A 27,694-nucleotide genomic window follows, 5' to 3' on the forward strand; every position below is an offset into this window, starting at 1 on the left:
AAAACGTTGGAACTGAAGCGTGTTGGAGCTGTAGATTGCACAGATGACAGCGTGATTGCGGGTTTTTCTTTCTGCAATACGCAGTATACACGAGCTATGTAGGGTATCTGTGTGGAATTGTGGCTGTGACTGTGGGTGTGACTGTGGGTGTGTGTTTGTGTGTGTATGTGTGTGTGCGGTTAATGTTTGGCTGTGGTTTGCTGCTGCTGCAGCTGTTGCAGCTGTACGAATTGCAATTGCTACACACTACAGGAAAATCAAGTAAATAAACTTATTGAACAGGGGCGTCAAGTGCACCGCGAGCACCACTTTTGTATGTACATATGCATGTATGGGTGTATAGCTTTTTCTTTGCTTTTGCTTTTGGTTTTGCTTTTACTGCTTTTTTGCTTTTACTCTTGGCTTTTGGCACTGTTTTCACTTTTGCAATTCACGTCGTTTAGCAGTGCTGCGGTTTGGTGCTGCCGTTTGTCAATTGCCTACCCGTTTGCTGCAGCATTTAGGGCAATTTCTAAGGTTTTGCGTATGTGCGGAATACTGTTTTTTCATAAAAACTTAACTAATTTTCACGCACGTAAACCACTACAGTCGTTGTTGTTGTTTTTGTGAATTAGTGATGGGCAGCCAGTGTGAACAGTTGGTGCCAAAAATACTAAAGCTTATTAAAGTCAAGTATCGATACCGATAATGGGTATCTTTTTAATTTAACAACACTAGCGCTTTATTGGGTATTTTGTAACAAGGCAATGGAGCATTGTTGTTAAATTGTTGTATTCACTAAAAAGTGTAAAAATACTACATTTCGCATCACAAACGGAATATCATGCTTAACAGAACGAATACTTACTGGTAATATTATATGATGTATCGATCAACAAATTTTAAAAATACCAAAGTCACTTAATATCGTGTGTAGCTATCGATAACAGATACGAATCAGGCACTAACAGCACTGATACTTTTTTTGGCAGCTACATAATAACGGTGAAACGGAGCGCTGTTATTTTTAAATGTTCACCTAATTAAAATAAACCGAAAACATTAGCTATGTGGATGATGCAAGAAAACAGCAATTATTTGTGCCATCAATCAAAGGTGAGTTCTGGTTGAGCCTCACTTTCGGCTCAAGCAATTGTACTTTGCCCGACACCCAAAATGGGTTTATTGATTTTTCTCGCATAGCTAAAATGCTGCACACGGAATCGTTGCCCAGTCATCAAGGTATCTACACGCCGCTAAGTCAGGCAATGACCGACTCCGAATCCGATGAAGAGATTGAAATACACAACGCCAACAAGCATCGACAGGGACAGCAGCAGCAGCAGCAGCAGCAGCCGCAGCAGCAGCAACCATCGCAACTGCAAATACATCAACAACAACGCAATCGCAGCCGCATACCACCAAATACATTAGCTTTAAAATCGCCGCACACACGACCCACAGCTACACGCATCGTAGGCGGCTCCCAGCCAAAGCAACAGCAGCAACAGCAGCAGCCACAGGAGCTCCGGGAGCAGCAGCAACCGGCCAACGGCAACAGAAGCAGCTACACGACCAACATGCAGAACACCTTCCGTTCGGTGATGCTCAGCGATTTGGGCAGCACCGGTGCCGGCAGCGTTGGCGTTGAGTTCTCCAATTTCAATGGCGAATATGATGCGAGCGCCGATAATGTGGCCATTCTGGGCAACCACCAAACGGACGAGGCAAAGCGTCCGCCCATGTCTACTAGGCGGCGCATCTGTTTTATTGCCTCGCTGTTGCTGTGCCTTTTTGCCATCGTTGGCTTTGTTTGGCTTATACCCTGTGGAAATGCGGATGGCACTGGCGCCTGTCCGGCGCCCGTGGATCGCCAGAAGACGCACAATTGGCTGAATAACTATACCAAAATTGAGCTTAGAGGCGGCGTTAATGTTGTCGCCGGCCTCCGGGCCTGGGAAAATAATCTAATATTTCTCTATCGTGGCGATGTCTTCTTTCCGGAGTTTCGTCCCAGCAATCACAAGCGTAATGGCATCATATCGCTGATTGGCAGCTCCGGCGCTGTTGCCTGGTACGATGAGACGGTTGACGAGCCGGTGGCCATAGATTGCACCCTGCTGGATGTGGACAGCAACGGGAAGCCGGATTGCCTGGTCATCGATGAGTACGGTGAACTGGGCGCCATCAATGCGAACAGCGGCGAGTGGCACTGGCGCTTCAAGGATCATGCTGCCCACAAGCTGGACGCCTATGACTTTCCGCTCATCTTGCCCGATATTGATGGCGACAACGTGCTGGACATATTGCTTATATCTAGCCTCTCGCTGGAGCAGCGCACCAAGACGTTCGTCCAGCACCAACAGCAGCCGGGCTCACCAGCTGCCGCTCAGCTGGAGGCACGAAATGTGCTGCGGCTGCTGTCGGGCCGCCGAGGCCGGCCCATTGGCGAGGGCTTTCGTGTGCACGATTGCCACAAATTGTCCAGGCTGCAACTGGACACGGCGGCAACTGCTGCTGGCGGCAATTTGGGCGTCGCCTCCGGCACCGCCTCGGCTGCCATGCTCAACATTAGCTACAGCTGCTGGCGCAACAATACGGAGCAGCAGCGCTCCAAGTCGCTGGCCGAGCTCTATGCGCTGATAACGAACAAATCGCTAGTGGGGCGACGTCTGCTGCCCGCATCGAAGATCGCGCAGCATCGTCGCTATGGCCAGCGCAAGGACATGGATGCACAGCGTAATGTTTATCTGCTCAGCGGACGCGAGCTGCTCGTGGAGAATCGCGGCAAGTGTCCCGATTGCAATGTAACGCTGAAGTTGAGCGAAACGCGCGATGGTCGCCGCAACATGCTGCACAATTTCACGAACAGCGGCATGTACGGCATGGTGCCGGCCCAGTGGCACTTCAAGAACACCAAATCCAAGATGTCGGGCTTTGTGATAAAGTTCTGGAAGTGGCACAGCCCCTCGAGCAGCGGCAACAACAGCGCGGATAAGAGCCACAACTATACGAACAGCAGCTCCAAAAATATAAATGCCATCCGGGAGAAGGACAAGAGCAAGGACAAGTCAAAGTCTCAGCAGCAGCAGCAGCATAAGAAGCAACAAAAGGAGTCGCAGCAACAGCAACAACGCCTGAAACGCGACTCGCTGGATTATGAGTTTCCCGCGGACCAAGCGGAGTTCGATGCCTTTGAGCATTTGTTGCCGCTGCAGAAGCGCGAAACCTTCACCATAGCCGCCGCCAAGAATCAGAGCAAACCCAACGCCGCTCAGTCGCAGCTCATGAAGAATTACAAAATGCAAATGATCACCGAGACGGTTATTTTGGTGCTCTTCATCGGCGCCGATACGCGCATCGAGAACACCTCGCAGAGCAATATCATCCAGTTCTGTCGCAACGATCGCAACGAAATGATCTGCCAGCCGGATCTGAACAATCAGGAGAATTCGATGCTGATTGCGGATCTCGATTCGGATGGTTCGCAGGAATTGGTCTCCTACATGTCCACCTTTGTCCAGGCAAATGATGAACCCACCAGCGATTGGAAGCTGGTCAGCTATGTGCGTCTGCTGCGACTTCAGGCCGAGCTGCCTGCCTTTTACGACCAGGAAAAACGCAACTAGGTGGCAGCCAATTCCTGGGACATTCGTGTGCATTTAAAATCCACTCACTAGTCAGCTAGACAAGGGCATTGGAAGGAGGGATTGGGCGGCATACAGTGCTTAGTAGTTAAATTGCTAGTTGCATTATATTACGATAACATTAAACAATTACAATTGTACTATATATTATAAATAGAAACCTTTTCTAGAATCCCAAAATAAAGCACTCGTGGCAAATAAACGGACGGCAACCTTTGTTAACTTTGACTGCGGAAAGAGCTACGGAATTCCAAATGGACAACAAGAAATTCAATTCGTGAGTCTGATCAAGGTAAAAACTAAAAACAGACCTAATAGAAACGGGAAAAGTATTATTAAAGTGAAACATTTACGATCTGCGTGTGCTTCTTGCCAAATTTGGTGCCTTTGGCTCTTGTAATCGCCAAGATGAAAAGAAAACGAGACGAAGTCTCCTTTAAATTAATATATATCTTAACTATTATAGGGTATAGCAAATGAGCAACCTTCTCGAACGAGTTGCGACATTTCGCAGTTTATATATTTTGTTTTTTTTTCTAAAAGAACTAACTACCACAAGTGCATGGTAAGTTGAGGAGCTTAACAACTTCTTAAAATTCCACATCGTTAACATAACGTTTGTAGCTGGCCTGAAAATTGGCCGATGACCACTGATCGGTTATAATCTTAAACTCGGCCTCCAGGCGCTGCAGTGACGCCGTGTTGCCCGTTTGATTTAGCTTCTTGAGTGCTCGATAGTGCTGCAATAGGATAAATGAGAGAATCATTAGTACAGATCAGAAAGTCGGTATGTGGTTTAACTTACATCGGCTGTGGTGCTGGAAATAAGTTTGGCAACCGCCAGAGCCTCATCGTTGACGCTGCGCGACTTGCAGAGCTTGTCAATGAAGCTGCTGGGTGAATCAACCACGTCGGATGCGTGCAGACGCTCGCCAAGCAAAAACAAACGCGTTTGCTAGAAAGAACAAAAAGAAGAGTTAAGCATGGATATATGGCAAATATATGTGCATGGGCTGGGCCTACCACTTGGGTGGAGACCTTCTGGTGTTTGAGCCAGAAGGCGTAGCCCTCCGGCAGCTGGCCAAGCTTGGCGTAGTTCGTCTCAAAGCAGCAATCATCGGCGGCCAGCACGTAGTCAAACAATGGCAACTGCATAACGCCCAGATTCTTCAGGTTTCCCACAATGCCAGCCACCAGGGGCTTGGGGAATGTAGCCAACGTGCGCAGATATGTTCTGCGAGAAACAGTTTATCAGTTAGAAATTTAGTATACTTTAGCGAAATGCTCACTCACTTTAGAACTAAGGCCAATTGCGTGGCGCTGCTTTTGCGCTTCTCCGGCGTGGCTGCCAGCAGATCCTGGCAATCGATGCCCTGACAGAATTGTTGACCCTGCACGCTAAGCAGCACCGTGTTGCAATCGTTGCTTTTGGCCAATTTGTTTAGCATTTCGTTGAGTTTCTGCAACAACTGGACTTTGTAGGTGTAGCCCGTTTTGGAGAGCTGCGTATTGATAACCAATTGGGCGACCTTCTCCAGCTTGTGCAGCGTCACCAGCTCCACTTTGGCTACCTTCAGCTCTTTGAGCGGCAGTCCGCCACGTTTAAAATCATTGGCCAGCGTTTGCGGTGCACTGCCATCGCTTCTTTGGTTGGCTTTGTTTTCGGGCTTCAAGAATATAAACGACGGATCCATCGCAGACGCTTCCGATGCATCATCCGAAAGATTGGCCACTGTGCCGGGCTTATTGTCCAACGATAGCCGATGCACAGAGGCATTGCTAGAGTACGAGCTATTGGAGCGTCGACGCATAATCATAGACTCCTCGCTGGCGCGCTGCTTGTAAACATAATCCCAGGAATCAGATGCACGCGGCTTCGTGCCCTTGGTGAACACAGCATCCACGGCAGTTGCACTGTTTGTTGTTGTCGCACGCTTGCCGGCTTTCGGTGGGCTCTCTTTTTTCGTGGGCACTGCTGCAACCTCAACTGCATTGGCTACCGCTGCCTTCTGTAGCTACAAAGCAAATAACTATTGAGATACTAGACTTGTTATTGTTGGGGTTTCCTTAGCTTACCCTTCCCGTTATGGTGAGTGCCCGCTTGCGCATCAGCGGCTTATTGGCTAGCTCGCCGCCGCTCAGCTCACGCTGTTCACGCTCCACGGCTTGCATCATATTGGCGGCGCCCTCGTCACCCATCAGGCGATCAATTTCGCTGACCTTCTTCTTTTTGGTCAAGCTGCCGGCACCATTTGGCACATTCGGTGTTTGAGAGCGACGCTTCGGCGGCGATGTCGTCGCATTCGATTCTGTAAGTTTTGCTGGTGTTGCGGAACGTTTGACAGCCGCCGCCGCCTTCTGTGGCTCTTTGGGTGTAGATGGTCGCGGCCTTTTCGGCGCTGTTTCCGCGTTGATTGTCTTAATTGCTGTTGTTGTTATTGTTGTTGTAGTTGTTGCTGCGACGGCTGTTATTGCTTTTGTTGTTGCAATTGCATTGGGCTTTGCACTTGCAGTTGCGTTGGGCTTTGCACTTGCATATTGGGCAAAGGACTTTTGCGTTTCAGGCACATCTGGATCCCAAATAATTTTGCGCTTTATAATGCGCGTACGCTTGAAACCTACAAAATGTGCGTTTGATTAAGGATTTCTCTATATTATCTGTATATATTCTGCTTACCTGTGGTTTCTGAATTGCTGTTGGGCTGCTCTGCAGCAGGTTTGGGCTTCTCCACCGGTTTCTGGCTGACGGATTTCAGCATTACCTTGACGCTGCCCACCATCAGCGGCGCCTCTATGGTTGGCTTGGGCTTCTTGATGAGCGGTTTCTTTGTGGCGGGTATTGCTTTGGAATTGGTGGCAGTGTCGCTGCCACTGTCGTACTCGTTCCAGTCATCGTTCAGCGAGCTGATTATGTCCAGCGGCTGCTGCTGCTGTTGTTGCTGCTGCTTAACCGTCGCTGCCGCTGGCTCTTTGCGGCGCGATTTCTGTGCCGTCAGATTAGCCATTTGCTCGAGTGCCACAGCACGTGCCTGCTCCGGCGACAGCTTAGATTTCCCTGCGAACTTTGCGCCAGTCTTTGCGGCAGTCGGACTGCTTCTAACTGTTGCCGTCAGCTCCGGACTGGGCCCGCTCACATTGTCACCGTCATCGATTTCCATGATCTCGTATTGCCCCTCCCCCTCAATTGTGACGCCCACATTGTCCAGCTTGGCCAGTGTCAGCTCAATGTTTGACTTTTGTTCACTTGCCGCTGGCTGAACTGATTGCTCCTGTTCCTGATCTGTGCCCTTTAGCAGTGCTATCAGATCGGCTTCTTCTAAGGCGGCTGCTGTTTCCGGTTCTTCCTTGGCGTGCGCCTTGTTGACCGGTGTGCAACGCTTCGTGGCTGTCAGTTCGTCCATAATCAGTGCATCGTTGCTGCTCCCATTGCCGTTTTCGGCTGTGCTGCCAGCCGCGGCGTTAAGCAGCGTCGTCGTCTCCTCTTCCTCCTGCCCGGACTCTGTGCCATGCTGTATGTTATGCATTTTAGCTATTTCCTGCTCCAATGAGCTCAACTCATCGAGCTTTTCGGCTTTTGGTTCATGGGCCAGAGCATCGGATCTGGATATTTTCTTTTCCTCATGTTTGGGTTCTGATGCGACCGCTTTTTCTGCTTCTTCCGCTTCGATGCTGTTTGTTTCCGATGCTGCCACTTTGGGCTTCTGCTGGGCATCTAATTCTATGTCACCAACTTCGGCCATATCCCGAGTGCCTTTGAATGGGTTATCTTTTTATAAAAATGCACTTAAAAGTTGAAATTCCTATGCACTTGAATAAGTTTTTATATACAATTTTTCATGCACTTGCTGCAACAGCGGCCATTTTATAGTGATGAGCATTACAAGAACTAATGAATATTCGTACGCGTACGCGATATACATAATATCGAAAATTTGGTCTGCAAGAGCATTTTAATCATCGCAAGGTGCAGCAAGTAGCGATTGGTACTCACTTTAAAATATCGATAGTAGCATCGATATGGTTTGACAGCTCGAATCTCTACCCCCCACACCACTCCGATGAATACTTAATAGAAAAAAAGTCTCATCTGCAGCAGGATAAACGCTGATAAGAGGCCAATTTGTTTATTTTCACGACAGTTAAAATAAAATTCGCTGCCCAAAGAGAAAGCACTAGACCGACGGCAAGACAAGCAACTATTCTAACATTAGCGACAATCCCTGAATACCGCTCGGTCGTGGCGGCAACAACAACAAAACCAAAGCCAAAAAGCAAAATACACAATTTGGCCCAAAGTGGTGGCTGGCGACAGGATGTGGGACTCGTCAATGTTTCTGAGCACATTGACGCCAAAGTTTTATGTAGCGCTCACAGGCACCTCGAGCTTAATATCGGGCCTCATACTTATTTTCGAATGGTGGTATTTTCGCAAATACGGCACCTCATTTATTGGTGAGTTTTGCTCTTGTTGGCAGTTTCCAATTTTTTATCCCCCCCGAATTGTGAAATTCGCAGAACAAGTATCGATCAATCACATTAGCCCCTGGATCAATGGAAACGATGCCCAATCAGACAACGGCAGCGGCAGCAGCACCAGCAGCGGCTCCAGCAGCAGCAGCAGTGGTGGCGGTGGAGGCAACGGGGGTGGTGGACCGAACGGGGCGGGCGGGGGCGCCAACTCGAACTCAAGCAACTCAAGCGGCACACCCGAATGTAAAGTATGGCGCAATCCGTTGAATTTGTTTCGTGGCGCCGAATACCAGCGCTTCTTTTGGGCAACCAGCAAGGAGCCGCTCACCTATTACGATATGAATTTGAGTGCCCAGGACCATCAGACGTTCTTCACCTGCGAGGGTGATGCCCGCAAGGAGGAGTATGAAATAATGCAGACAGCGTGGCGTGAACGCAATCCAATGCAACGCATCAAATCCGCGCACAATGCGCTCGAGATTAATGCCGAATGCGCACCGGCATATATACTGCTCGCTGAGGAGGAGGCCATGACCATACTGGAGGCGGAGAAAATACTCAAGACAGCGCTGAAGGTGGCCGAAATAAATTACCGCAAATCGCAGGCAACACAGCACCAGGGCGCCATAGCCGACGGTGTGCATCGGCGCGACACAAATGTGCTGATCTACATTAAACGCCGCCTGGCCATGTGCGCCCGTAAGCTGGGCAAGCTCAAGGAGGCGGCCAAAATGTTTCGCGATCTCACCAAGGAGATACCCTCGATAATGAGCGTGCTGAACATACACGAGAATCTCATCGAGACCCTGCTGGAGATGCAGGCCTACGCCGATTGCCATGCAATACTGGCCAAATACGATGACATCTCGCTGCCGAAATCGGCAACTATTTGTTATACGGCCGCGCTGCTCAAGGCACGCGCCGTCGCTGACAAGTTCTCGCCGGACATTGCATCGAAACGTGGCCTAAGTCCGGCCGAGATGAGCGCTGTGGAGGCCATACATCGAGCGGTTGAATTCAATCCGCATGTGCCCAAGTATTTGCTGGAAACGAAGCCGTTAATTCTGCCGCCCGAGCATATACTCAAGCGTGGCGATTCCGAGGCCTTGGCCTATGCATTCTTTCATCTCAAGCACTGGAAACAGGTCGAGGGTGCACTGAATCTGCTGCACTGCACCTGGGAGGGCACATTCCGTATGCTGCCATATCCGTTAGAGCGCGGACATCTCTTCTATCCATATCCGACGTGCACCGAGTGCGCCGATCGTGAACTTTTGCCGGCCTTTCATGAGGTCTCCGTCTATCCGAAAAAGGAGTTGCCCTTCTTCATACTCTTCACGGCGGGCCTGTGCTCGTTCACCGCCCTACTGGCCCTGCTCACGCATCAATATCCGGAGCCGATGGGCTTGCTGGCACAGACCGTACTTACCTGGATATTGTATCCGATACAGTTGCTCAAGGAGCGCATCGAGGCATTCTGGCCGTGCAATTTGCTGCAGCAATTGTCGCGTGTCTAAAATCTAGCTAACCGAAACGACGCCAACGCACACACACACACCCCCCCACACACACACACACTCGCACACACACGCACACCCATACACTGAAAGCCAGATCAACTAAGATCAGGCATACGACGGGATGCATCTCAGTAGAAGAAAACCAACCCAAGTTACAAAAAGAGAACTCATACAAAAACATGCAAACATATATATACACATATATATATATATGTATATAAACATATATTTTGGATCTTTGTCTGTGTTTCGTGAAATAATAAAAGAAAAGCAAGTATAAACAATTTTCCAACTCTATATTACACAAACTACAATCGAAAACTGATTTAAACAAACAACAATTTCGCTTAGTCGTTCCTATAGTTATTAATTAATCCAAGTCCGATCGTTCAGCAAAATCCGAGAATATCCTAAGAATTAATTAATTAATTGGATGTGTTTTTGTGTGTGTCTCAGCTTGGCGCTCATGTATTTTTCTTTTAAGTTTTATTTAAATACAATTAGTTTATGTACGACAAATATATACAAAATTGATTATTTCAATATTTATTTATAAGTTATCTTGTGTTGATTATGTTTTTACTGTGTGCGTCTCGCGTCTATATATTTGATAAATTCATTCAAAATATTGTTACAATTTCCATACGATTAGATTAGATTAGATAGATATACATATATAGTTAGCTATAAATCCTTCAGGCTGCTTCTTCTCAGATTCAGCATGAAATTCATCACAGCCTCCACTCAGCATAACTTATCTTATCTTATCATAGTTTATCTGCTGTTGAACCTTATCTCGACGCATTCATCTGATCCACCAATGCGAGCGTCGATGCCATCAGCCGAGCTGGGATAGGCCGAGCTCGTATTGGCTGCAGCTCCTGACCGGAAGCCAGGTTATGCTGTAAGCTGGCAGGGAACTCGACTGCGCTAGTTTTCACCTGGTCGGCCAACAGAATACCCTTTCCGTTAGAGTAACAGGTGGAACTGTCGCCTTTCTCATTCAATTGCCTGTTGATCTTGTAGAGATCATTGAATGATCTCTCTCTACTTGACCCCCTCTGATTAACTATTTATTTATTAGAATCTGCAAGTTTATTCCTTAATTTTATGTGCTATTTCTTTAGATGCAGTCGTACTCCGATTGACATCTCGCTGCCCCAACCGGCGATCAATTTATTTTTAATTTTACTCTAATTAGTTACTACTTAAATGTGCGCATACCCTGTCACCATTGGCAATGGGTAGAAGGGGTATATTGATTCTTTGCAAATGTATGTAACAGGCAGAATATTATATATTATTATTCTTGATCAAGACGACGAGCAAAATCAATTCTTATAGTATACACAGATTAGGAATATTTCACATTTTCGATACCTCTCCCAAGCCCACAAAAACTAAACAAGTAAGAGGTTTTAGTCGGGAGCTCCCGACTAGTGGATACCCTAAACCCTCTTCGTCCGACAGGCGATAGGTATAAAATGAAAGACACTTGATATATATATACTATTCTAGAAGCTACATGTCAAGTTTGGTGACTCTAGCTCATATTATTTACGAAAATTGCTCAAAAAACAGGATTTCGATATCGATTTTTATCGATTACTTGGAAACGGGACAAGTTATCGAATATCGGAAAAAAAAACTCGTTCTGCGCGGGGACTAGGAGGACCTATACCTTAAATTTCAAGTCTCTAGCTCTTATAGGTTGTGAGATCCTTGCGTTCATATATACGGACAGACAGGCGGACGGACTGGATAGATCGACTCGGCTGTTGATGCTGATAAAGAATATATATGCAGATGCTTCCTTCTGCATGTTACATACATTTGCACAAATACAATATACCCTTTTTATCCATTTTCAATAGGTTTAGGGTATAAAAACACTTTTCTAAGGCCAGAGCATTGTGATTTGATATATACAGGGGATTTTTGTCGATAACAGCGTTCATAACTGATTTGCTTTAAAGTTTTATTGTTGACAAGTAGATTATCAATAACAAAAATACAAAATTAATATTTAGAGTATTTTTGTTTTTTGTGCATTACACTTTGTTTAGTTTGTGACTCGTTTCTTATATTTTAAATAACATTTTTTAAAAGCACATATATCCAATTTATAAAGCACATATATCATAGAAGCCACCGCATTCTTTGCATTTTGTGAGCATTTCCCTATAACGATTCGGGTTTAGTGACAAATAGTATTCCTTTACAGCAATCAATATCTCAGAAAACTGATCCGAAAGCTGTTTAGCGGTAAGCCCCGAATAGTTATCCAAAATATGTGTGCCAATTCTATATAGCACCGATTCTGAGCTAAGATAGAACTGCAGCAACTCATGTAGTTCTTCCCAAAGATTGTCCATGAATATTTCTACCATATTCAGTGCGAAACGCATCACATCCTCAGGCAAATTGTCAGCCAAGGAGAGCAGCACCGTTTCGAAACTCTCAGCATTGACGATATGTTCAAAAATAGTCTGTCCATATTTGGAGAGTACCAATGATACACCATTAACCATAAGGCTGCTGAGCCTTAGAACACCAACGCCTTCAGCATAGTTTCTGTTCGTCATATCCGTCTGATCCACCAAAGTGGGGTTCGGCGCCAGTAGCCGAGCTGGTGCCGTAAAGCGTTTGCCATTGTTGCCGCCCACATTATAGCTCTCCGGTATTGGCTGCGTCACCTGACCAAGTAGATCGGGACCCACTTTGTGCTGTACGCTGGCACGCAACTCGGCTCCGCTAGTTTTGACCTGATCGTTCAACACTATGCCCTTTCCATTTGAGTCAAAGGTGGGACGTACGCCCTTCTCATTCAATTGCCTGTTGATCTTGTAGAGATCATTGAACTGCTGCCGTGAGGGCATCTCATTCACATTGCGTATGATATCCAGCTTGCCTCTGGTGGCACCCCTGGTGCGTATCGTCTCCTTGGATAACTTATCGAACATGCGCCTGCAAAAAACATACAATAACAAGTCGTAAAACAAGAACGATAAGTTCCCTTTCGGCTGGCCGAAAACTAAATACCCTGGCAGGCGTAAGCCCCTTCTAAAATACATTTATATTACTCCTATTGCACATGGACGGACATATATTCGTTTGTGGCTAATTTATAGAACCCTTCACAAGGGTAGATAAGCACTAGTTTAGATAGTGTACCTCTGTCGATTGCTCAGAGTCTCGCGATAAGCGCCTATTCTACTATTGCTGGTCTCGCTGATAATGGTCGATGCAAGCTTAAAATTGTAGACGCTGTGGGTGAACAGCACCAGCGAGGCGGACAGCTGCAGTGCATCCATGGCAGATATGTCGTCGCCATCTTGGTATTTCTGCAAGAATATATTATGTACCTGGGTAGCTTATTTCAATAATAATAATAGATATTACCAAAAACAATTCAACTACGCCGTTGGCCACACCCGTGCCGGATACCATAATGGTGGTGATGTTCATGCCATTGACCGTCATCTGGGTAATCTTTAAAAAACATGAATTAGACTAGCGTTAGGCTACGGCTCTGTGCTATACTTACGGCGCCCACTTCCCGACCTGCGCTTGTGGCCGCTGTCATGGCACTGGTAGCTCCTGCTGCACCAAGTCCGACAGCGCCGGCAATCACGCCCAGCCAATGATTGCGGGCCGTGCGATCCGTTACACTGATTGACTGCTCGTGAATGCTGCGATCGGCCAGCTGTGCGCCAGAGCGGGCCGTTGCATAGCCGGCACAGCCCAGACCCACGGCACCAGCCACAGCCATAACGGGCGCGGCGACAGGCAGTGTTAAGACCGCCGCAATTGGCACACAAGCCGCTCCCAATCCGCCAATTGCCGTGGTCATATCGAGCACGCCGAGAACTTTGCGCCTTGGCGACGCTGCCGGCGTAATCCATGCTTCCAGCTTCACAACGTTTCCAACCAGATTGTAAACGCCTCGGGCTGGAGCAACCATAATTCCCGCCGGCAACTCATTGTTGGCCACATACGCCTTCCAGTTCTGATACACACGACCCTTCTCATCCACAAAGATCATGCAGCAATCTGAGCTGTTATTTCCGCTGCGGTCAGCTGAAAGCAGAGACTTTACCAAAACGCATAGATCTCTATTTGGAGGGAAAACTTACAAACGCAACGCCGTGCCCGGAACACTGGATGGCAGGACCAAGTTTTGGAGTCCGGTGCAACATTGTGATCGGTTTCATCGGTCGCAACCATGACATAGAAGATCGATGTGAGCGATTGGCGATTGGTGTATTTACCTGGATGAATCACAAAGATTAAATCAACTGAAAGAGCTTATCACTTTACAAGATTACTTACGCTGTTCCCAAATGCTATTGAACAATGTCTCCCGCATAACCTCATTCGCCTTGCATTGTTTTTCCAATTTTTTTCTAGCGTCATCAGCCACATCCGCTGTTATTTTAGGATCAGGTATTATATTCCTGATTTTGGCCATCAAAATATCGGCTTGCTCGTGCGATAAGCTTTAATTACATAATTTCATGATTGACAGACGTTGATATGTTTTAATAAAAAAAAACTTGGGCGCTGTACTCACAGGTCCCAAATAGTTTCATTAAAATATCCAAGGGATGCAGCAAAAGATTGCTGCACCTCACGAATAGAACGCGACTCATTTTGTTGGTTTGCAATATTATTGTTAGCTTCCTCCATTTTCTTCTATGACTTATTGTCACGCAACTTCTCCTTTCTGTGTCTGGACTGCGAATGGCATATTTTGTGTGAAATACCAGCTTATATTTGTGCGATCGCGTCATTTAGCTAGTGATTCAATTGCTAGCGATGGCAAACTAACCACAACGTGTTAGCGATACTGCGCAGCAGTGTAATTCGCTGTTTATCGATATTGAAAAGGCAGCTGTAGAATTAGCGTCGATTTTTGGTACTAAGTATCGTATACGGAATTACTCACTTTTAAATGCATTTATTTCTGTTATTAAGCACAAATCCAAAATATCCCAGCTTGCCCCTGGTGGAACACCAAGTGCGTATCATCTCCTTGGATAACTTATCGAGCATGCGTGCTCCTATCAATTGATAGTAGGGATCCATACGAATTCAAAAAGGTATAATATTTCAAAATTAGACAATATTTACCCGATTTCTCAAAAACTGATGAAAGAAGGTTGACTTTACATCGATTTTTAATTTGTTCGAATGCCAATTCATAGTTGGAATTGTGCGTCTGATAATTGGGAGTAAAATTCTCCTCTTTTGTTTAATCCAATTCTTAAGAAAGCAGCTATTAAATAAGCTAAATTAAATATGCATAATTCCCTTTCAGACTCCCCCGGGTCAGCAGCTCCTAATAAAAACATGTTCATACTGAATAAAGAGTGTTAAATTGTGAGTGAGTTAAGTGGACGAAAAAACCGGCGCACAGAAAATAAGCAAGCGATCGAAATTCGAGTGAGAACAATGCGCCACATTGCTAAGCATACACATCCACACAAACACGTGTGTGCGGAGAGATGAGCCAAAGCCAGAGATAACACAGTCACCTGTTCGTGTGTGTGCTCGCTGTCATTTTTCGACTTACGCTCACGATTCTTTTTGGTGCTGCTGGCAGTGATGTTCTCGTCTGGTCGATCGAGTGCTCTTCTTACTGCGCAGCTTCATTCTTTCTCAGTGTGGCCCTATAAGTCAATACGGCATGTTGTTCTGCTGCGAGCAATAGTCTATTAAGCCTGTTATTATTTTGTTATACGTCTCTGTGGATGTGATGCATAAGTAGATAAGGCACTAGCGCACAAACACACATACGAACGCGCATATTTGGCGATTCTGTTATTCTGCATACACACGTTTGGGTTAGTGTTTTCGCAATTGCCATACATACATATGTATGTATATTTATGTGTGTGTGTGTTATTGCTTATGCGTTATCTACGTCGACTTTTGTCCACTTTGTGTCCGCACGACATAATTTTTTCGGACTTGTACGGGTCGGAAGTATTAATAGCCATAAAAAAATCGTATTCTAAAGTTTGACAAAAATGGAATCAAAATTTGAAGAAGTTTGTTGGTTTTATAGACTTTCAGTGGTTATTTTATTGTAAATTTCTCCTCACTTCGCCAAAAATGCGTGAGAGCGCGATCAATAAGAAGATAATGCACAAGCGCAATCATTTACACATGCATGTGTGTATATACATATGTACATATTTGGCGATTCTCTCTGCATACATATGTATGTTTGGTTGTGTGTTTTCGCAATTGATATGTATGTGTACATATGCATACTTATGCGTGTCTGCGATTGCTTATGCGTTATCTACGCCGACTTTTGTCTACTTTGTGTCCGCACGACATAATTTTTTCGGGCTTGTACGGGTCGGAAGTATTAATAGCCATAAAAAAACCCTATTATAAAGTTTGACAAACATGGAATCGAAATTTGAAGATGTTTGTTGATTTTATAATCTTTCAGTGTTTATTTTATTGTAATGTTCTCCTCACTTCGCAAAAAATTATTGCACAAGCATTCTTATTCACATACACACATATGTATTTACATATTTGGCGATTCTCTCTGCAAACATATGTATGTATGTTTGGCTGTGTGTTTTCGCAATTCATTTATACTTATCTACCTTTGAATGGCGATTACTCCAGTTCGTGGACTGCTCGCTCAGTTTGCTGTGCGCCGTCTTTGGCCAGCAGTCGAGTAGCTCTTTGAAAATATTATAAGGAAAATTCCCGGACTTTTAGAATTTTTCGATTTTAGCTAATTTTGCGACTAACCCTCTAGAATCAATTTCGACGAAACTAAGCAATCGATCAAAATTCGAGTGAGAACGCGCCGAGTTAAGCAGTCAGCTGTTCGTGTGTTTCGATTTTAGAACCGACCCCGAATTTGAGAAAAACGTGATTTAACCCCTTGCCATTTTGTTGATTTGGGTCAAAATCGAGATTTTCGTTTTTTTAATGCCAATCGATAGTACAGATTCTTTCGAGATTCTTCTAAATTGCTATAAAATTACAACATCTGACATTATTTGGGCGAGATATTCCAAAAAAGCATCAAAAAAGGTTGACTTTACAAACGAGTCGGTTTTTGAGAATTTGAGAAAAAACGTGATGTAACCCCTTCCCATTTTGTTAATTTTGGTCAAAATTTAGATTTTTATTTTTTTGATGCCAATCGATAGTACTGATCCTTACGAGTCCAAAATGGTATAAACTTACCAAATCGGACATTTTTTGGCCGAGATATTCCAAAAAAGCATCAAAATGGTTGACTTTACAAACGAGTCGGTTTTTGGTCAACCACTGTTTTTAACCCATCGATTTTTGAAATGTTTGAATGCAGATTGATAGTAGGGATCCCCACGAATTAAAAAAGGTATAACATTTCAAAATCAGACCGTATTTACCCGAGATATTCAATAAAAATCATCAAAAATGTTTTGATTTTCGAACGGATCCCGAATTTGAGAAAAAACGTGATGTAACCCCTTGCCATTTTGCTGATTTTGGTCAAAATTTAGATTTTCATTTTTTTGATGCCAATCTATGGTGCTGATCCTTACGAGTCCTAAATAGTATAAAATTCCCAAATCGTGCAATATTTGGCCGAGATATTCAAAAAAATCATCAAAAAAGGTAGACTTTTTCAAACGAATCGGTTTTTGGTCAACCACTTTTTTTAACCCATCGATTTTTAAATTGTTTGATAGCCAATTGTTAGTAAGGATCCTACTTATTTCAAAAAGGTATAACATTTCAAAATCAGACCGTATATACCTGAGATATTCAATAAAAATCATCAAAAAAGTTTTGATTTTCGAACCGACCCCGATTTTGAGAAAAAAACGTAACCCCTTGCCATTTTGATGATTTTGGCCAAAAATTAGATTTTTATTTTTTTTGATGCCAATCGATAGTACTGCAAAATCAGACATAATTTGGCCGAGATATTCAAAAAAATCATTAAATAAGGTAAATGTTTTCGGTCTGCAATTGTAGTTATGAAAATAAAAAACCTAAATAGGTGCTGGAGTTTTGCATCTGGTAATTGGGAGTAAACTTCTCCTTTTCTGTTTAATCCAATTATTTAGAAAGCAGCTATTAAATAAGCTAAATATAATATGCATAATACCCTTTCAGACTCCCCCGGGTCAGCAGCCTTTAATAAAAACATGTTCATACTGAATAAAGAGTGTTAAATTGTGAGTGAGTTAAGTGGACGAAAAAACCGGCGCACAGAAAATAAGCAAGCGATCGAAATTCGAGTGAGAACAATGCGCCACATTGCTAAGCATACACATCCACACAAACACGTGTGTGCGGAGAGATGAGCCAAAGCCAGAGATAACACAGTCACCTGTTCGTGTGTGTGTTCGCTGTCATTTTTCGACTTACGCTCACGATTCTTTTTGGTGCTGATCGCTGATTGGTCCTTTGTCCTTAAATGATTTTGTTTTAGTTAAATGGCAGCAGACGAGTAAAGCTGATTTCAAATATTATATGGGAAAATTCTCAAGTAAATGCCAACCGTATCTCTAATGTTATACGTTTTCGGACTTGTACGGGTCGGAAGTATCAATAGCCATAAAAAAAAATCATATTCTAAAGTTTGACAAAAATGGAATCGAAATTTAAAGAAGTCCATCGATTTTATAGACTTTCACGAATGTTAAAGTGTTTATTTTATTGTGGTTCTCTCCTCACTTCGCAAAAACTTCATGAGAGCGCGATGAATAAGAAGATAATGCACAAGCATCATATACACATACATACTTACATATACATGTACATATTTGGCGATTCTCTCTGCATACATACATATGTTTGGATGAGTGTCCAGTTCGTGGATTGATCGCTTTAGTTTGCTGTGCGCCGAATTTGGCCAGCAGTCGAGTAAAGCTCTTTGAAAATATTATTAGGGAAAATTCTCGTGTTAATATCGTCCGTATTCGACTGGTACGTATCGTGAGTATCATTTGACATGTACAAAAATCGCTATAAGCTTGCAAAGTACTAATTCATTTTTTATTTTATTTTTGCAGCTAAAACTGCTACAAACAAGAAAACATTCAATAACGTTGCAACCTGAATTGCCTTGGTTATTTCATGCCATGGATATGCCTTAAACAAAATCGTATTTACATTTTGACCAAAATGGCAATGGTTATATCAAAATTGGTTACCAATCTGCGTAGATACTCAAATCAAAATTTTGTGGAAATCTGTCGACTCACGAACGTTAAAAGTATGTCTTTCCAAGGTCTGACGTTTACAAAAGCTAATATATTTTTAATTGTGTATTTTTCAGCCTAATCTGCCAACGTTCATGGACAACATCTAATCAACAAATAATGATGTCGCTTTTAGATCGGCGGAATCAGACTACGCTCATCTATTCCATCTACTCGTGGCCCAATGTGCTGCTGTATTTTCTGGGCGGCTTTCTGATTTAGACACGATTATCTATCTTTGCCAGCGGCGCCATTATCGACACTTTCTGGCTAATGATACTGCTCTGGTTTAAGGGCAAGGAGCGTTTTAAGGCAACATAACTCCACCGCTGGCCTGCGGATGGACATAGACAACATTACATCAGCAAATGATCGCTATTCATGGTACCTAGTTGACCTATATATCCTTGGTTATTCCATATCATGGATATAGTCCTAGTGAACCTAAAGGACCAAGTTCTTGCAAAATGCGCAAGAACATGGTACAAAAATATGTATGCTTTTATTTTACAGCCGCCCCCATCAGCAGCCCCGCCCCCTGGATGGTTTCTAGTTGACTAGCATATCCTTGGTTATGCCATGCCATCGATATAGTCCTTGCAAACCTAAAAGATCAGATCCCTGCAAAATGTGCATTGAAATGGTCCAAAAACATGTATGCTTTTTCTTTCAGGAGCCCTTTTACATTAGCTGCAGCTGCAGCTGTTGTTTAACAGCCGGCTTACAGCGCTCATTTTACATAAACTGCTACTGAACAGTACTCATTTTAATTGAGTTACATTTTTGCAATTTTTATTAAAAGCACTCGGCGACCTTCTGGGCATTTATGTTCGCCTGGTACTTGAGCGGAATTTAAGGCAAATTTGGGACCGGCGGTGAGGGTGCCCCTTTTTACTACGTCACTTTTCGGCCGCAAAAATATTATTTGTCGACCTTCTGGGCATTTCTGTTCGCCTGGTATTTTTGGGAAATTTTAGCTAAAATTTGGGACCCAGCCGGCGATGAGGGTGCCCCTTTTGGGTATGCAACGAAATATTTTCGGCGGCTAAAAAATATTTTTTGTCGACCTTCTGGGCGTTTCTGTTCGCCTGGTATTTTGGCAGATTTTAAGAAAAATCTCGGCAGCCAGCGGTTGCCAACCGACGCCCCTGGCGGGTATGCAATATGTTTCTAAAGACCGTTGATTTTTGAATTTTTAAATAAAAAAACCGGAATTTCTTGCTTTATTTTAAATAATTGATTTATTTATGTTTCAATTTACAAAATTGTTGTTTTTTAATGCTAATTTTCTTAATTATTTCTCTTAAAATTATACAAAACGAGCATAAATTATAATTTTTACCTATATGAACTTAAAATAGCTATATCTGGCTTAATTAAAGACCGATCCTGGAAAAATTTGCTTTATCAGTCGTAGATGTCCTTAGAGCTCATTGTAGTCCTTAATTTGTCAGTCTGAAAAGATAAAAACACATTTAAATTAAATAAGTAAATAAATATATAAAAGCATTTTATGTAAGGAAAAAAGGCTTTAACTCAGGCATGTCCTTGCAGATTTTCAAAGGACATGGTGCGTTAGGATCGTATAGACCCCCTGCATCGATCTGCATCATAAAAATATGGGGTCATCTAAGAATCCCAGGACTTGTATTTTGACTTGTAAAATTTCAGTCGCGGCGCGCACGGAATGTGGCCGAAAACACAAATCCTTAAATAGCTCATAAACTACAAGGACGATCTTAATGAAATTTAGCCAGTTGGTAGTCACCAACACAATTATTTTGACATATGCCTTGACAGGATACGCAAGGACATGCTCGAGTTATGGCCTATTTTCTTCAAACAAAATCGTCCTTAAAACATTTTTGTCTGAAGGACTTTCGTCCTTTGGGTTGTAAATTCTTCAATGGGAGGGTGAGGACTATATACTGGCCAAAGGACATCCCGATAGTCCTTCAAATGGCAGAGTTAGCCCGGATATTTTCGATTTTGGCCAATTTTGCGACTAACCCCCTAGGATAAATTTCGATGCAATTTTTTGTCGAATTCTGGAAATCGTTGAATGCCAATCGATAGTCCTGACTAGGACTAGGACTAGACTAGGAGGACCTACACCTTAAATTTCAAGTCTCTAGCTCTAATAGGTTGTGAGATCCTTGCGTTCATATATACGGACGGACGGACAGACGGACGGACATGGCTAGATCGACTCGGCTATTGATGCTGGTCAAGAATATATATACTTTATGGGGTCGGAGATGCTTCCTTCTGCCTGTTACATACATTTGCACAAATACATTATATCCTTTTTACCCAATTTCAATGGGTTCAAAAGAAAATTGATATTTTAAATATTATTATTTTTTGTGCATTGCACGTTTACCTTGTGACGCGTTTCCTCAATTCTAGTTTGTAAAGCACATATATCCAATTTATAAAGCACATATATCATAGTAGCCATCGCATTCTTTGCATTTTTTGAGCATTTCCCTATTCGGGTTTCGTATCGATAACTTATCCAACATGCGTCTGCACAAAACATACAATAACAAGCCCAGACCCACGGCACCATCCACAGCCATAACGGGCGCGGCGACAGGCAGTGTTAAGACCGCCGCAATTGGCACACAAGCCGCTCCCAATCTACCAAATGCCGTGTTCATATCGAGTACGCCGAGAACTTTGCGCGTTGGCGACGCTGCCGGCGTAATCCATGATTCCAGCTTCACAATGTTTCCAACCAGATTGTAAACGCCTCGGGCTGGAGCAACCATAATTCCCGCCGGCAACTCATTGTTGGCCACATACGCCTTCCAGTTCTGATACACACGACCCTTCTCATCCACAAAGATCATGCAGCAATCTGAGCTGTTATTTCCGCTGCGGTCAGCTGAAAGCAGAGACTTTACCAAAACGCATAGATCTCTATTTGGAGGGAAAACTTACAAACGCAACGCCGTGCCCGGAACACTGGATGGCAGGACCAAGTTTTGGAGTCCGGTGCAACATTGTGATCGGTTTCATCGGTCGCAACCATCACATAGAAGATCGATGTGAGCGATTGGCGATTGGTGTATTTACCTGGATGAATCACAAAGATTAAATCAACTGAAAGAGCTTATCACTTTACAAGATTACTTACGCTGTTCCCAAATGCTATTGAACAATGTCTCCCGCATAACCTCATTCGCCTTGCATTGTTTTTCCAATTTTTTTCTAGCGTCATCAGCCACATCCGCTGTTATTTTAGGATCAGGTATTATATTCCTGATTTTGGCCAACAAAATATCGGCTCGCTCGTGCGATAAGCTTTAATTACATAATTTCATGATTGACAGACGTTGATATGTTTTAATAAAAAAAAACTTGGGCGCAGTACTCACAGGTCCCAAATAGTTTCATTGAAATATCCAAGGGATGCAGCAAAAGATTGCTGCACCTCACGAATAGTGCGCGACTCATTTTGTTGGTTTGCATTATTATTGTTAGCTTCCTCCATTTTCTTCTATGACTTATTGTCACGCAACTTCTCCTTTCTGTGTCTGGACTGCGAATGGCATATTTTGTGTGAAATACCAGCTTATATTTGTGCGATCGCGTCATTTGGCTAGTGATTCAATTGCTAGCGATGGCAAACTAACCACAACGTGTTAGCGATACTGCGCAGCAGTGTTATTCGCTGTTTATCGATACTGATAATACAGCGATATTTTATTGTAGATATCGATTAAGTGGAATCTAAGTATCCGTTATGCATACTTGTCTATTTATTTAAATAAAATTTAAATAAAATAAATAATAATTGAAATTTGATAAATCGGCTGTATTTGGCCTCTATTACATATGCATGCATTATTAAGCTTTCATCAGCATTAAAACCGGCAAATAAATACGCGCAGCATACTTTCAATACCAAACACATTTACATTTTCATACATACGATTTCCAGACCGGTTTTGCGTACCAAAAGAACACAAAGTGTGTGTTATTTTCGTCTTGGCTTTCATTGGCATTGTGACGTTGAACTTGGCAAATCTTTTTTGGCAGCCTCAGCGACACTGGCTGCAGGTCCCCAACAGATGACTAAGTCGCTGACATTCCCAAATTTCCCATTCCCGTGAATTATATATTTTCACATCGAGCTGCAACGCCATAGCACGCAAACTGCTTTCATTACACACACACACACACATTTATTCTGCGAAATCAATTATATACTAGAAACGTTCATTATAAAAGTTAGCATTTCTTTGGGGACATGCATTTAGCGTGCTAATGCGTGCCGAGAGAGGGCGCTTTTGTCAGTGAGTGTAGTCAGGTTGTTATTAAACTGGACATTGGAGAGCAAGAGAGAGAGAGAGAGCGGAAAAGCGAGAGAATTAATTAGCGCTATTTCATCTTGGTTAGAGATCTGCGTCTGGGTCTGGGTCCGTGAGTGGGGCCAGTTGTTCGGCCAATAGCGTGCCAAGCGGTTGTGATTCGCGCACGAATTTTCGTTTGAAGAGATATTATCAAATAAATTCTGAAAGATACACGACAGCATAACGGATAAAGCAAACAAAGAAGAACATTTTTATTCTTTATATCGCCTTGGCATCGCATTGAAATTCGTTACAGACTCAATTCAACGCGTTTATTAATTGTAAAATGAGTAACCTACAGCATATTACGCTCGAGATGGATAAAACTCCAGCGAAAAATCAAGTAAGTTTTTTCGGCCTTCTATTTGCATAAATCTACATACGAAAAAATCTAACGTTCAAATTGCCAGAGCAAACGTTGCGCGGGAAAAACGCGTAAAAAATTGTTTACTTTTCGAGTAGGCTATTTAAACGTCAATCAAATTCTATTATATAGGAGTCGCATGTATGAATGTACTGTATTGTATAGGTAGTTGATAATTGTTTCCTTAATCATTCACATCAGGAAAAAAAACAGCCCCGATTAGTCACGAATCAAACTATAAAACGTGCATTGGGTTTTTTTTCATGTTCAGATTTGCGCTACATATACATAATACAATAAGATTATGAATGTAAATGCATTTATCAGCAAACATGACGGAAGCTGTGGTGCATAATAAATGGGTTTACATTTGATTAGCATTCTAAACAAACAGAAAAAGTATTAGATATACATATATATATATATATGTATACCTAATGTAAGTACTAGATCTAATGAAGGTGAATTTTTTTAAAGGTTAATCACATTGAGGCCGCAGACGACATCGATGGACGTAAAGTGCGCACACCTCGAGCAGGTTAGTAAATATTTGATTCATTAATTTTTATCAATATAATCATTATCTGTGTGCGTTAAATGTTCTCTCTAACCAACCTGCTTCCGCTCTAAACATTTTCACCTGTACCTGTACCTGTAACCAAAACAATTGTGTAAGACATTTTCTGGAGCTAACTCCCGTAACTATCTGATCTAAAATTGCAATTGCAGTGCCCGAAATCGATGATGATGAAAATGATGAACGACCCTATGCCAATGGCGTTAATTCCGGCGTGGATGATGGTCTGCTAGGCAGCGGAGATGGAAGTGGTAATGGTAATGGTGGAGCCACCATGCCCAACGCGAATGGCGGACGTCGTCGCAGCGTTGGATATCCGGGCTATGATGGCACCGGATTTGTTAACATCAATGGCGTGGAGACGCCCATACCAGATGTGAATGCCTATCAGCATAAGAAGACGCTCGCCCAGGGCATGATGGACCTGGCTCTGCTGTCGGCCAATGCCAATCAGCTGCGTTATGTGCTGGAAACCAGCAACCAGCATCCGTATTTTTATCCCAGCCTATTGTTCATATCGGTGAGCATCATATTCCAGGTACGTGTCGCATTTGCATATTGCCAAATTTGCAGTGCAGTTATTTATGTTATTTATTTATACCTTACAGATAGCCGTCGGTGTTGGACTTATATGGAACGGCAGGTACAATATCAGGAACGAACAGGAAATATGTCGTGCCAATAAAATTAATAATTACACAGTCATTGGCATATTTATTGTAACAGTTGTGAACGTTTTAATATCAGCCTTTGCTGTGGCAGACCGAGCTCCCGCAACGACAACGTAGTCGCACAATTTACGTTTAGATATTTTAGAAATTATATGTTTAGGCCAATACTCACGATTTTTGCAAAAGCACTTTTCACATTTTTATATTTCTCTGCCATTGTGATAAATAAATTGAAAGTCATCAAGTTGAAGTTTGCATTTGAATTTATGAAATATAGGCGCCAATACTTATCGAACGAATTGCCAATCGATAACTTGTGTTTGCAAAAGTGGGATCTTAGCTAACAGCCCTGTCTAGCTGAGTGAATCTGTTGTTCAGCCCTGGCTGTTGATTTTGAGCAATATTTTGCCGTTGATTTAGCCGAATTTAACTCAATTATAGCACAATTTCCGTAAATAGCATGGCCAAAATATTAAAAGCGGTAAGTGCTCAACTAGCCAAACCAGCTGGCATCCTTCTAGTAATTACATTGAGTGCATTTCATGCACTTGTTATTGTTATGTCATCGGCTGTGTGGGCCACAAATTTGATAAAAATGTTTTAATGCTGGAAATCCGTACAGTCCACAGGCTTAACTGGACTGGCCGTGGCCACCAATCCACACCACACACTGTGCGCACTCTACGGCAAGATTCTGCGCGCCGTTGCCAAAATGCCGCAGGAGTCCAGCTATCGCAAATATACCGAGCAGCTGGTCAAGGAACGCGCTGATGCTGTGGCACAGGTAGGTTAACCCCAGTCGCAGGCTGTTGCCAGAAATAATTCCCTTTCTTTTCGTTTTTGGTTGGCTGCAGAACAAGGATATTGGTGCACTGGAGAAGGCCGTTGGCTGCGGCCAGGTGGAGGAGCTGATTGTGCAGGCCGAAAACGAATTGACCCTGGCGCGCAAAATGCTCGGCTGGAAGCCGTGGGAGAAACTGGCGCAGCCAGCTCCAGCCAGGCAATGGGATTGGCCGCCAGCGCAAATCCTTGAGCCCAAAGTCTAATTAACTAGTTTGTTTTCCATTCGTCTCACACATTTGAATTGTATTCAATAAAAACAAAAGCCAAAATCGGCTCGTGATTGTATTCAACTTGCGCGTTGCGATAAGCCGAGTCGTCGAACGTTTCACATTAATCTCGCAATGTCGTCAGTATATTCTCAACATGCGAACGCTAAACATCTGTCTGCTGCTGATTTGGATTGTGGCCTTAGGTTGCGCTACGGCCGCACCAGCTGCTCTCCGAGAACGACGTCAAATCGATCTGACGCTGTCCGCGGAGCACGACGACAAGGACGAGGACACGGAGCTGGCACTGGAGGCCATTGCGGGCCTGTGGAGCAGTCCGGATAGCCGTACGAAAATCGATGGATCCGCCCGGGTGGTGCATCGTGTCAATGGAATGCAAACGGGTAACACAAGCTACCAAGCGCGCGTCCATCTGCATCATGATTATAAAACCAATCCATATCAAACGTAACTGCCCAACTGCCAACAAAAGGTTCCGAGCAGGATTGGCGGCTGGGCGTGCGTGTCGTTTTCAGTTAAGGACAGACGGAAACATATTACAAGATTGCGTGCGCGTCCGATGTCGAGGCACAGCTCCCACTCCTCCTCCCAATATAATTGATAACTTCTTTGACCTTTTGCGGCGTTTGTTTGTTTTTTTGGTGTGCTCGAGTAAATATTAGATTGTAATTGCAAAAAGTCTGAACTGTTTGCTTTATTGTTCACGCACCGCAGCACATTTTCTGCTTATAGTTAACAACAACAACAAGAACAGTGAGAGGACAAATATATATATGTATGTAATAAATAAAATTGAACAAATAAGTATAAATGCCTGAAGTCAATATTTTAGCCAAATATCTGCAGCTGCGACTCAATTAAAGTGCACGCCCGACGCCTGCTGCTTTTTCAGCTCCTCGACGACAAAGTCACGGAACTCCTCGTAGGCCACATCGATGTCCACATTATTGATGATCTTGTGAAAGTTGCCGGGCGTCAGGCCATAGGCAATCTCCACCTCGGCCGCTTTGAGGCGCTTCTGCAGCGTCTCCTCCGTTTCGCTGTTGCGTTTCAGCAGACGCCGCTCCAGCTCCGCAATGGTCGGCGGATTGTTAAAGATCAGTATGGGATTGAGATCGGTTCGCTTGATCTGCTCCACGCCCTTCTGTTCGATGTCGAGTATGCACACTCTGCCCTGACTCTGTATATCGCGCACGGCCTGCTTGCTGGTGCCGTACATGTTGCCCGTAAATTCGGCCGTTTCGATGAACTCATCGTTGGCGATCGCCTGCTCCATGTCCGATCGACTCACGAAATAATAGTGAACGCCATGCTGTTCGCCTTCGCGTGGGTGGCGCGTTGTGTGCGACACGCTGAAGCCAAATTTATCGGGGAATTCGGCAAATAAACGTTTCAGCAATGTGCTCTTGCCGGAACCGGAGGGGCCGCAGAGCACAAGTGGACGTGGACCAGAAGCTGCTGCTGCTTGCGCCATTAACTTGCTGCTGGCGCCGCTGAACGCGCGATTGACAATGAACAGAAAGCTTATCATATTCGAGCCGAAAGCTAACTAGTTTGGCTAAATTAACCCGTCGATGGACGTTGCTTAACGACTCGGTTGCGCACTAAACTAGTGATGGCAGCGTGCTCAATGTGGCGGCGCGTTAATTTCCGATAAATTCATGCTAGCGATTAATTGAAATATCGCACGAGCGCTGCTATCGAGCTTGAAATGAAATACAGTTGGTTGGTTTAAAAACGGTTTATACGCATATTCTTAAACTTTTTTTTTTGTTTTATATTTAGCATAGATTTTCAAA

General features: G+C 43.7%; 8 protein-coding genes across 14 annotated transcripts; 5 read left to right on the forward strand and 3 right to left on the reverse strand.

Annotated features, from left to right (window-relative positions):
• The first annotated feature begins 937 nt into the window (after positions 1–937).
• On the forward strand, positions 938–3,828 carry LOC135430366 (uncharacterized). Its single transcript, XM_064685019.1, has 2 exons — positions 938–1,095; positions 1,183–3,828. Exon 2 carries the CDS (start codon positions 1,188–1,190, stop codon positions 3,606–3,608), a length of 2,421 nt encoding a protein of 806 aa, XP_064541089.1. The 5' UTR covers positions 938–1,095; positions 1,183–1,187; the 3' UTR covers positions 3,609–3,828.
• On the reverse strand, positions 3,708–7,507 carry HIPP1 (HP1 and insulator partner protein 1). 2 transcript variants are annotated; one of them, XM_064685007.1, is made up of 6 exons: positions 6,304–7,507; positions 5,703–6,244; positions 4,920–5,635; positions 4,650–4,860; positions 4,432–4,581; positions 3,708–4,366 (listed from the first exon to the last, which is right to left on the reverse strand). In XM_064685007.1, exons 1-6 carry the CDS (start codon positions 7,364–7,366, stop codon positions 4,217–4,219), a joined length of 2,832 nt encoding a protein of 943 aa, XP_064541077.1. In that variant the 5' UTR covers positions 7,367–7,507; the 3' UTR covers positions 3,708–4,216. The 2 variants fall into 2 exon arrangements, with proteins under 2 accessions (XP_064541077.1, XP_064541069.1); XM_064684999.1 differs by having other exon boundaries at positions 4,920–5,641.
• A 154-nt stretch (positions 7,508–7,661) lies between these two features.
• LOC135430375 (protein ST7 homolog) lies at positions 7,662–10,172 on the forward strand. The gene is made up of 2 exons (XM_064685032.1): positions 7,662–8,078; positions 8,142–10,172. Exons 1-2 carry the CDS (start codon positions 7,940–7,942, stop codon positions 9,611–9,613), a joined length of 1,611 nt encoding a protein of 536 aa, XP_064541102.1. The 5' UTR covers positions 7,662–7,939; the 3' UTR covers positions 9,614–10,172.
• Positions 10,173–11,551: 1,379 nt separating this feature from the next.
• pst (pastrel) lies at positions 11,552–24,898 on the reverse strand. 2 transcript variants are annotated; one of them, XM_064685361.1, is made up of 8 exons: positions 24,756–24,898; positions 22,236–22,399; positions 13,949–14,115; positions 13,753–13,887; positions 13,164–13,696; positions 13,019–13,108; positions 12,791–12,960; positions 11,552–12,583 (listed from the first exon to the last, which is right to left on the reverse strand). In XM_064685361.1, exons 2-8 carry the CDS (start codon positions 22,349–22,351, stop codon positions 11,740–11,742), a joined length of 2,055 nt encoding a protein of 684 aa, XP_064541431.1. In that variant the 5' UTR covers positions 22,352–22,399; positions 24,756–24,898; the 3' UTR covers positions 11,552–11,739. The 2 variants fall into 2 exon arrangements, with proteins under 2 accessions (XP_064541431.1, XP_064541422.1); XM_064685352.1 differs by lacking the exons at positions 22,236–22,399; positions 24,756–24,898 and adding an exon at positions 14,190–14,435.
• On the forward strand, positions 23,301–25,075 carry NijA (Ninjurin A). Of its 5 annotated transcripts, none has more exons than XM_064685372.1 (4): positions 23,301–23,556; positions 24,055–24,115; positions 24,307–24,692; positions 24,763–25,075. In XM_064685372.1, the coding sequence occupies exons 1-4, from the start codon at positions 23,500–23,502 to the stop codon at positions 24,940–24,942; spliced, it is 684 nt and encodes a 227-aa protein (XP_064541442.1). In that variant the 5' UTR covers positions 23,301–23,499; the 3' UTR covers positions 24,943–25,075. The 5 variants fall into 5 exon arrangements, with proteins under 5 accessions (XP_064541442.1, XP_064541457.1, XP_064541474.1 ...); XM_064685387.1 differs by having other exon boundaries at positions 23,303–23,556; positions 24,388–24,692; XM_064685404.1 differs by lacking the exon at positions 23,301–23,556 and adding an exon at positions 23,782–23,976 and having other exon boundaries at positions 24,388–24,692.
• Positions 25,076–25,168: 93 nt separating this feature from the next.
• Positions 25,169–25,937, forward strand: ND-13B (NADH dehydrogenase (ubiquinone) subunit ND-13B). The gene is made up of 3 exons (XM_064685426.1): positions 25,169–25,306; positions 25,448–25,609; positions 25,680–25,937. The coding sequence occupies exons 1-3, from the start codon at positions 25,286–25,288 to the stop codon at positions 25,869–25,871; spliced, it is 375 nt and encodes a 124-aa protein (XP_064541496.1). The 5' UTR covers positions 25,169–25,285; the 3' UTR covers positions 25,872–25,937.
• LOC135430673 (uncharacterized) lies at positions 25,935–26,706 on the forward strand. Its single transcript, XM_064685436.1, has 2 exons — positions 25,935–26,278; positions 26,368–26,706. The coding sequence occupies exons 1-2, from the start codon at positions 26,032–26,034 to the stop codon at positions 26,412–26,414; spliced, it is 294 nt and encodes a 97-aa protein (XP_064541506.1). The 5' UTR covers positions 25,935–26,031; the 3' UTR covers positions 26,415–26,706.
• LOC135430655 (guanylate kinase) lies at positions 26,565–27,505 on the reverse strand. The gene has a single exon (XM_064685414.1). It carries the CDS (start codon positions 27,424–27,426, stop codon positions 26,749–26,751), a length of 678 nt encoding a protein of 225 aa, XP_064541484.1. The 5' UTR covers positions 27,427–27,505; the 3' UTR covers positions 26,565–26,748.
• Positions 27,506–27,694: the final 189 nt, after the last annotated feature.

The sequence above is a fragment of the Drosophila montana genome, unplaced genomic scaffold (genome assembly GCF_035044405.1).
Source record: "Drosophila montana isolate Dmon_TW-CO22-7 unplaced genomic scaffold, ASM3504440v1 contig_1455_1, whole genome shotgun sequence".
NCBI classification, from domain to species: domain Eukaryota; kingdom Metazoa; phylum Arthropoda; class Insecta; order Diptera; family Drosophilidae; genus Drosophila; species Drosophila montana.

What these genes read in the sequence shown, in the direction of transcription:
- LOC135430673 (XM_064685436.1), top strand. Translation starts at nt 26,032, where the DNA reads ATGCGAACGCTAAACATCTGTCTGCTGCTGATTTGGATTGTGGCCTTA. An exon ending in TGTCAATGGAATGCAAACGG is followed by an intron (nt 26,279 to 26,367) that starts GTAACACAAGCT and finishes TGCCAACAAAAG; the next exon opens with GTTCCGAGCAGGATTGGCGG.
- pst (XM_064685361.1), bottom strand. Translation starts at nt 22,351, where the DNA reads ATGGAGGAAGCTAACAATAATAATGCAAACCAACAAAATGAGTCGCGC. An exon ending in CCGGGCACGGCGTTGCGTTT is followed by an intron (nt 13,697 to 13,752) that starts GTAAGTTTTCCC and finishes CTCTGCTTTCAG; the next exon opens with CTGACCGCAGCGGAAATAAC. An exon ending in CAGGTCGGGAAGTGGGCGCC is followed by an intron (nt 13,109 to 13,163) that starts GTAAGTATAGCA and finishes TGTTTTTTAAAG; the next exon opens with ATTACCCAGATGACGGTCAA.
- LOC135430366 (XM_064685019.1), top strand. Translation starts at nt 1,188, where the DNA reads ATGCTGCACACGGAATCGTTGCCCAGTCATCAAGGTATCTACACGCCG.
- LOC135430655 (XM_064685414.1), bottom strand. Translation starts at nt 27,426, where the DNA reads ATGATAAGCTTTCTGTTCATTGTCAATCGCGCGTTCAGCGGCGCCAGC.
- LOC135430375 (XM_064685032.1), top strand. Translation starts at nt 7,940, where the DNA reads ATGTGGGACTCGTCAATGTTTCTGAGCACATTGACGCCAAAGTTTTAT. An exon ending in ATACGGCACCTCATTTATTG is followed by an intron (nt 8,079 to 8,141) that starts GTGAGTTTTGCT and finishes TGAAATTCGCAG; the next exon opens with AACAAGTATCGATCAATCAC.
- NijA (XM_064685372.1), top strand. Translation starts at nt 23,500, where the DNA reads ATGAGTAACCTACAGCATATTACGCTCGAGATGGATAAAACTCCAGCG. An exon ending in AGTGCGCACACCTCGAGCAG is followed by an intron (nt 24,116 to 24,306) that starts GTTAGTAAATAT and finishes TTGCAATTGCAG; the next exon opens with TGCCCGAAATCGATGATGAT. An exon ending in CGGTGAGCATCATATTCCAG is followed by an intron (nt 24,693 to 24,762) that starts GTACGTGTCGCA and finishes TATACCTTACAG; the next exon opens with ATAGCCGTCGGTGTTGGACT.
- ND-13B (XM_064685426.1), top strand. Translation starts at nt 25,286, where the DNA reads ATGGCCAAAATATTAAAAGCG. An exon ending in TGGCCAAAATATTAAAAGCG is followed by an intron (nt 25,307 to 25,447) that starts GTAAGTGCTCAA and finishes AAATCCGTACAG; the next exon opens with TCCACAGGCTTAACTGGACT. An exon ending in GCGCTGATGCTGTGGCACAG is followed by an intron (nt 25,610 to 25,679) that starts GTAGGTTAACCC and finishes GGTTGGCTGCAG; the next exon opens with AACAAGGATATTGGTGCACT.
- HIPP1 (XM_064684999.1), bottom strand. Translation starts at nt 7,366, where the DNA reads ATGGCCGAAGTTGGTGACATAGAATTAGATGCCCAGCAGAAGCCCAAA. An exon ending in CACTCACCATAACGGGAAGG is followed by an intron (nt 5,642 to 5,702) that starts GTAAGCTAAGGA and finishes TTTGCTTTGTAG; the next exon opens with CTACAGAAGGCAGCGGTAGC. An exon ending in AGAAGGTCTCCACCCAAGTG is followed by an intron (nt 4,582 to 4,649) that starts GTAGGCCCAGCC and finishes TGTTCTTTCTAG; the next exon opens with CAAACGCGTTTGTTTTTGCT.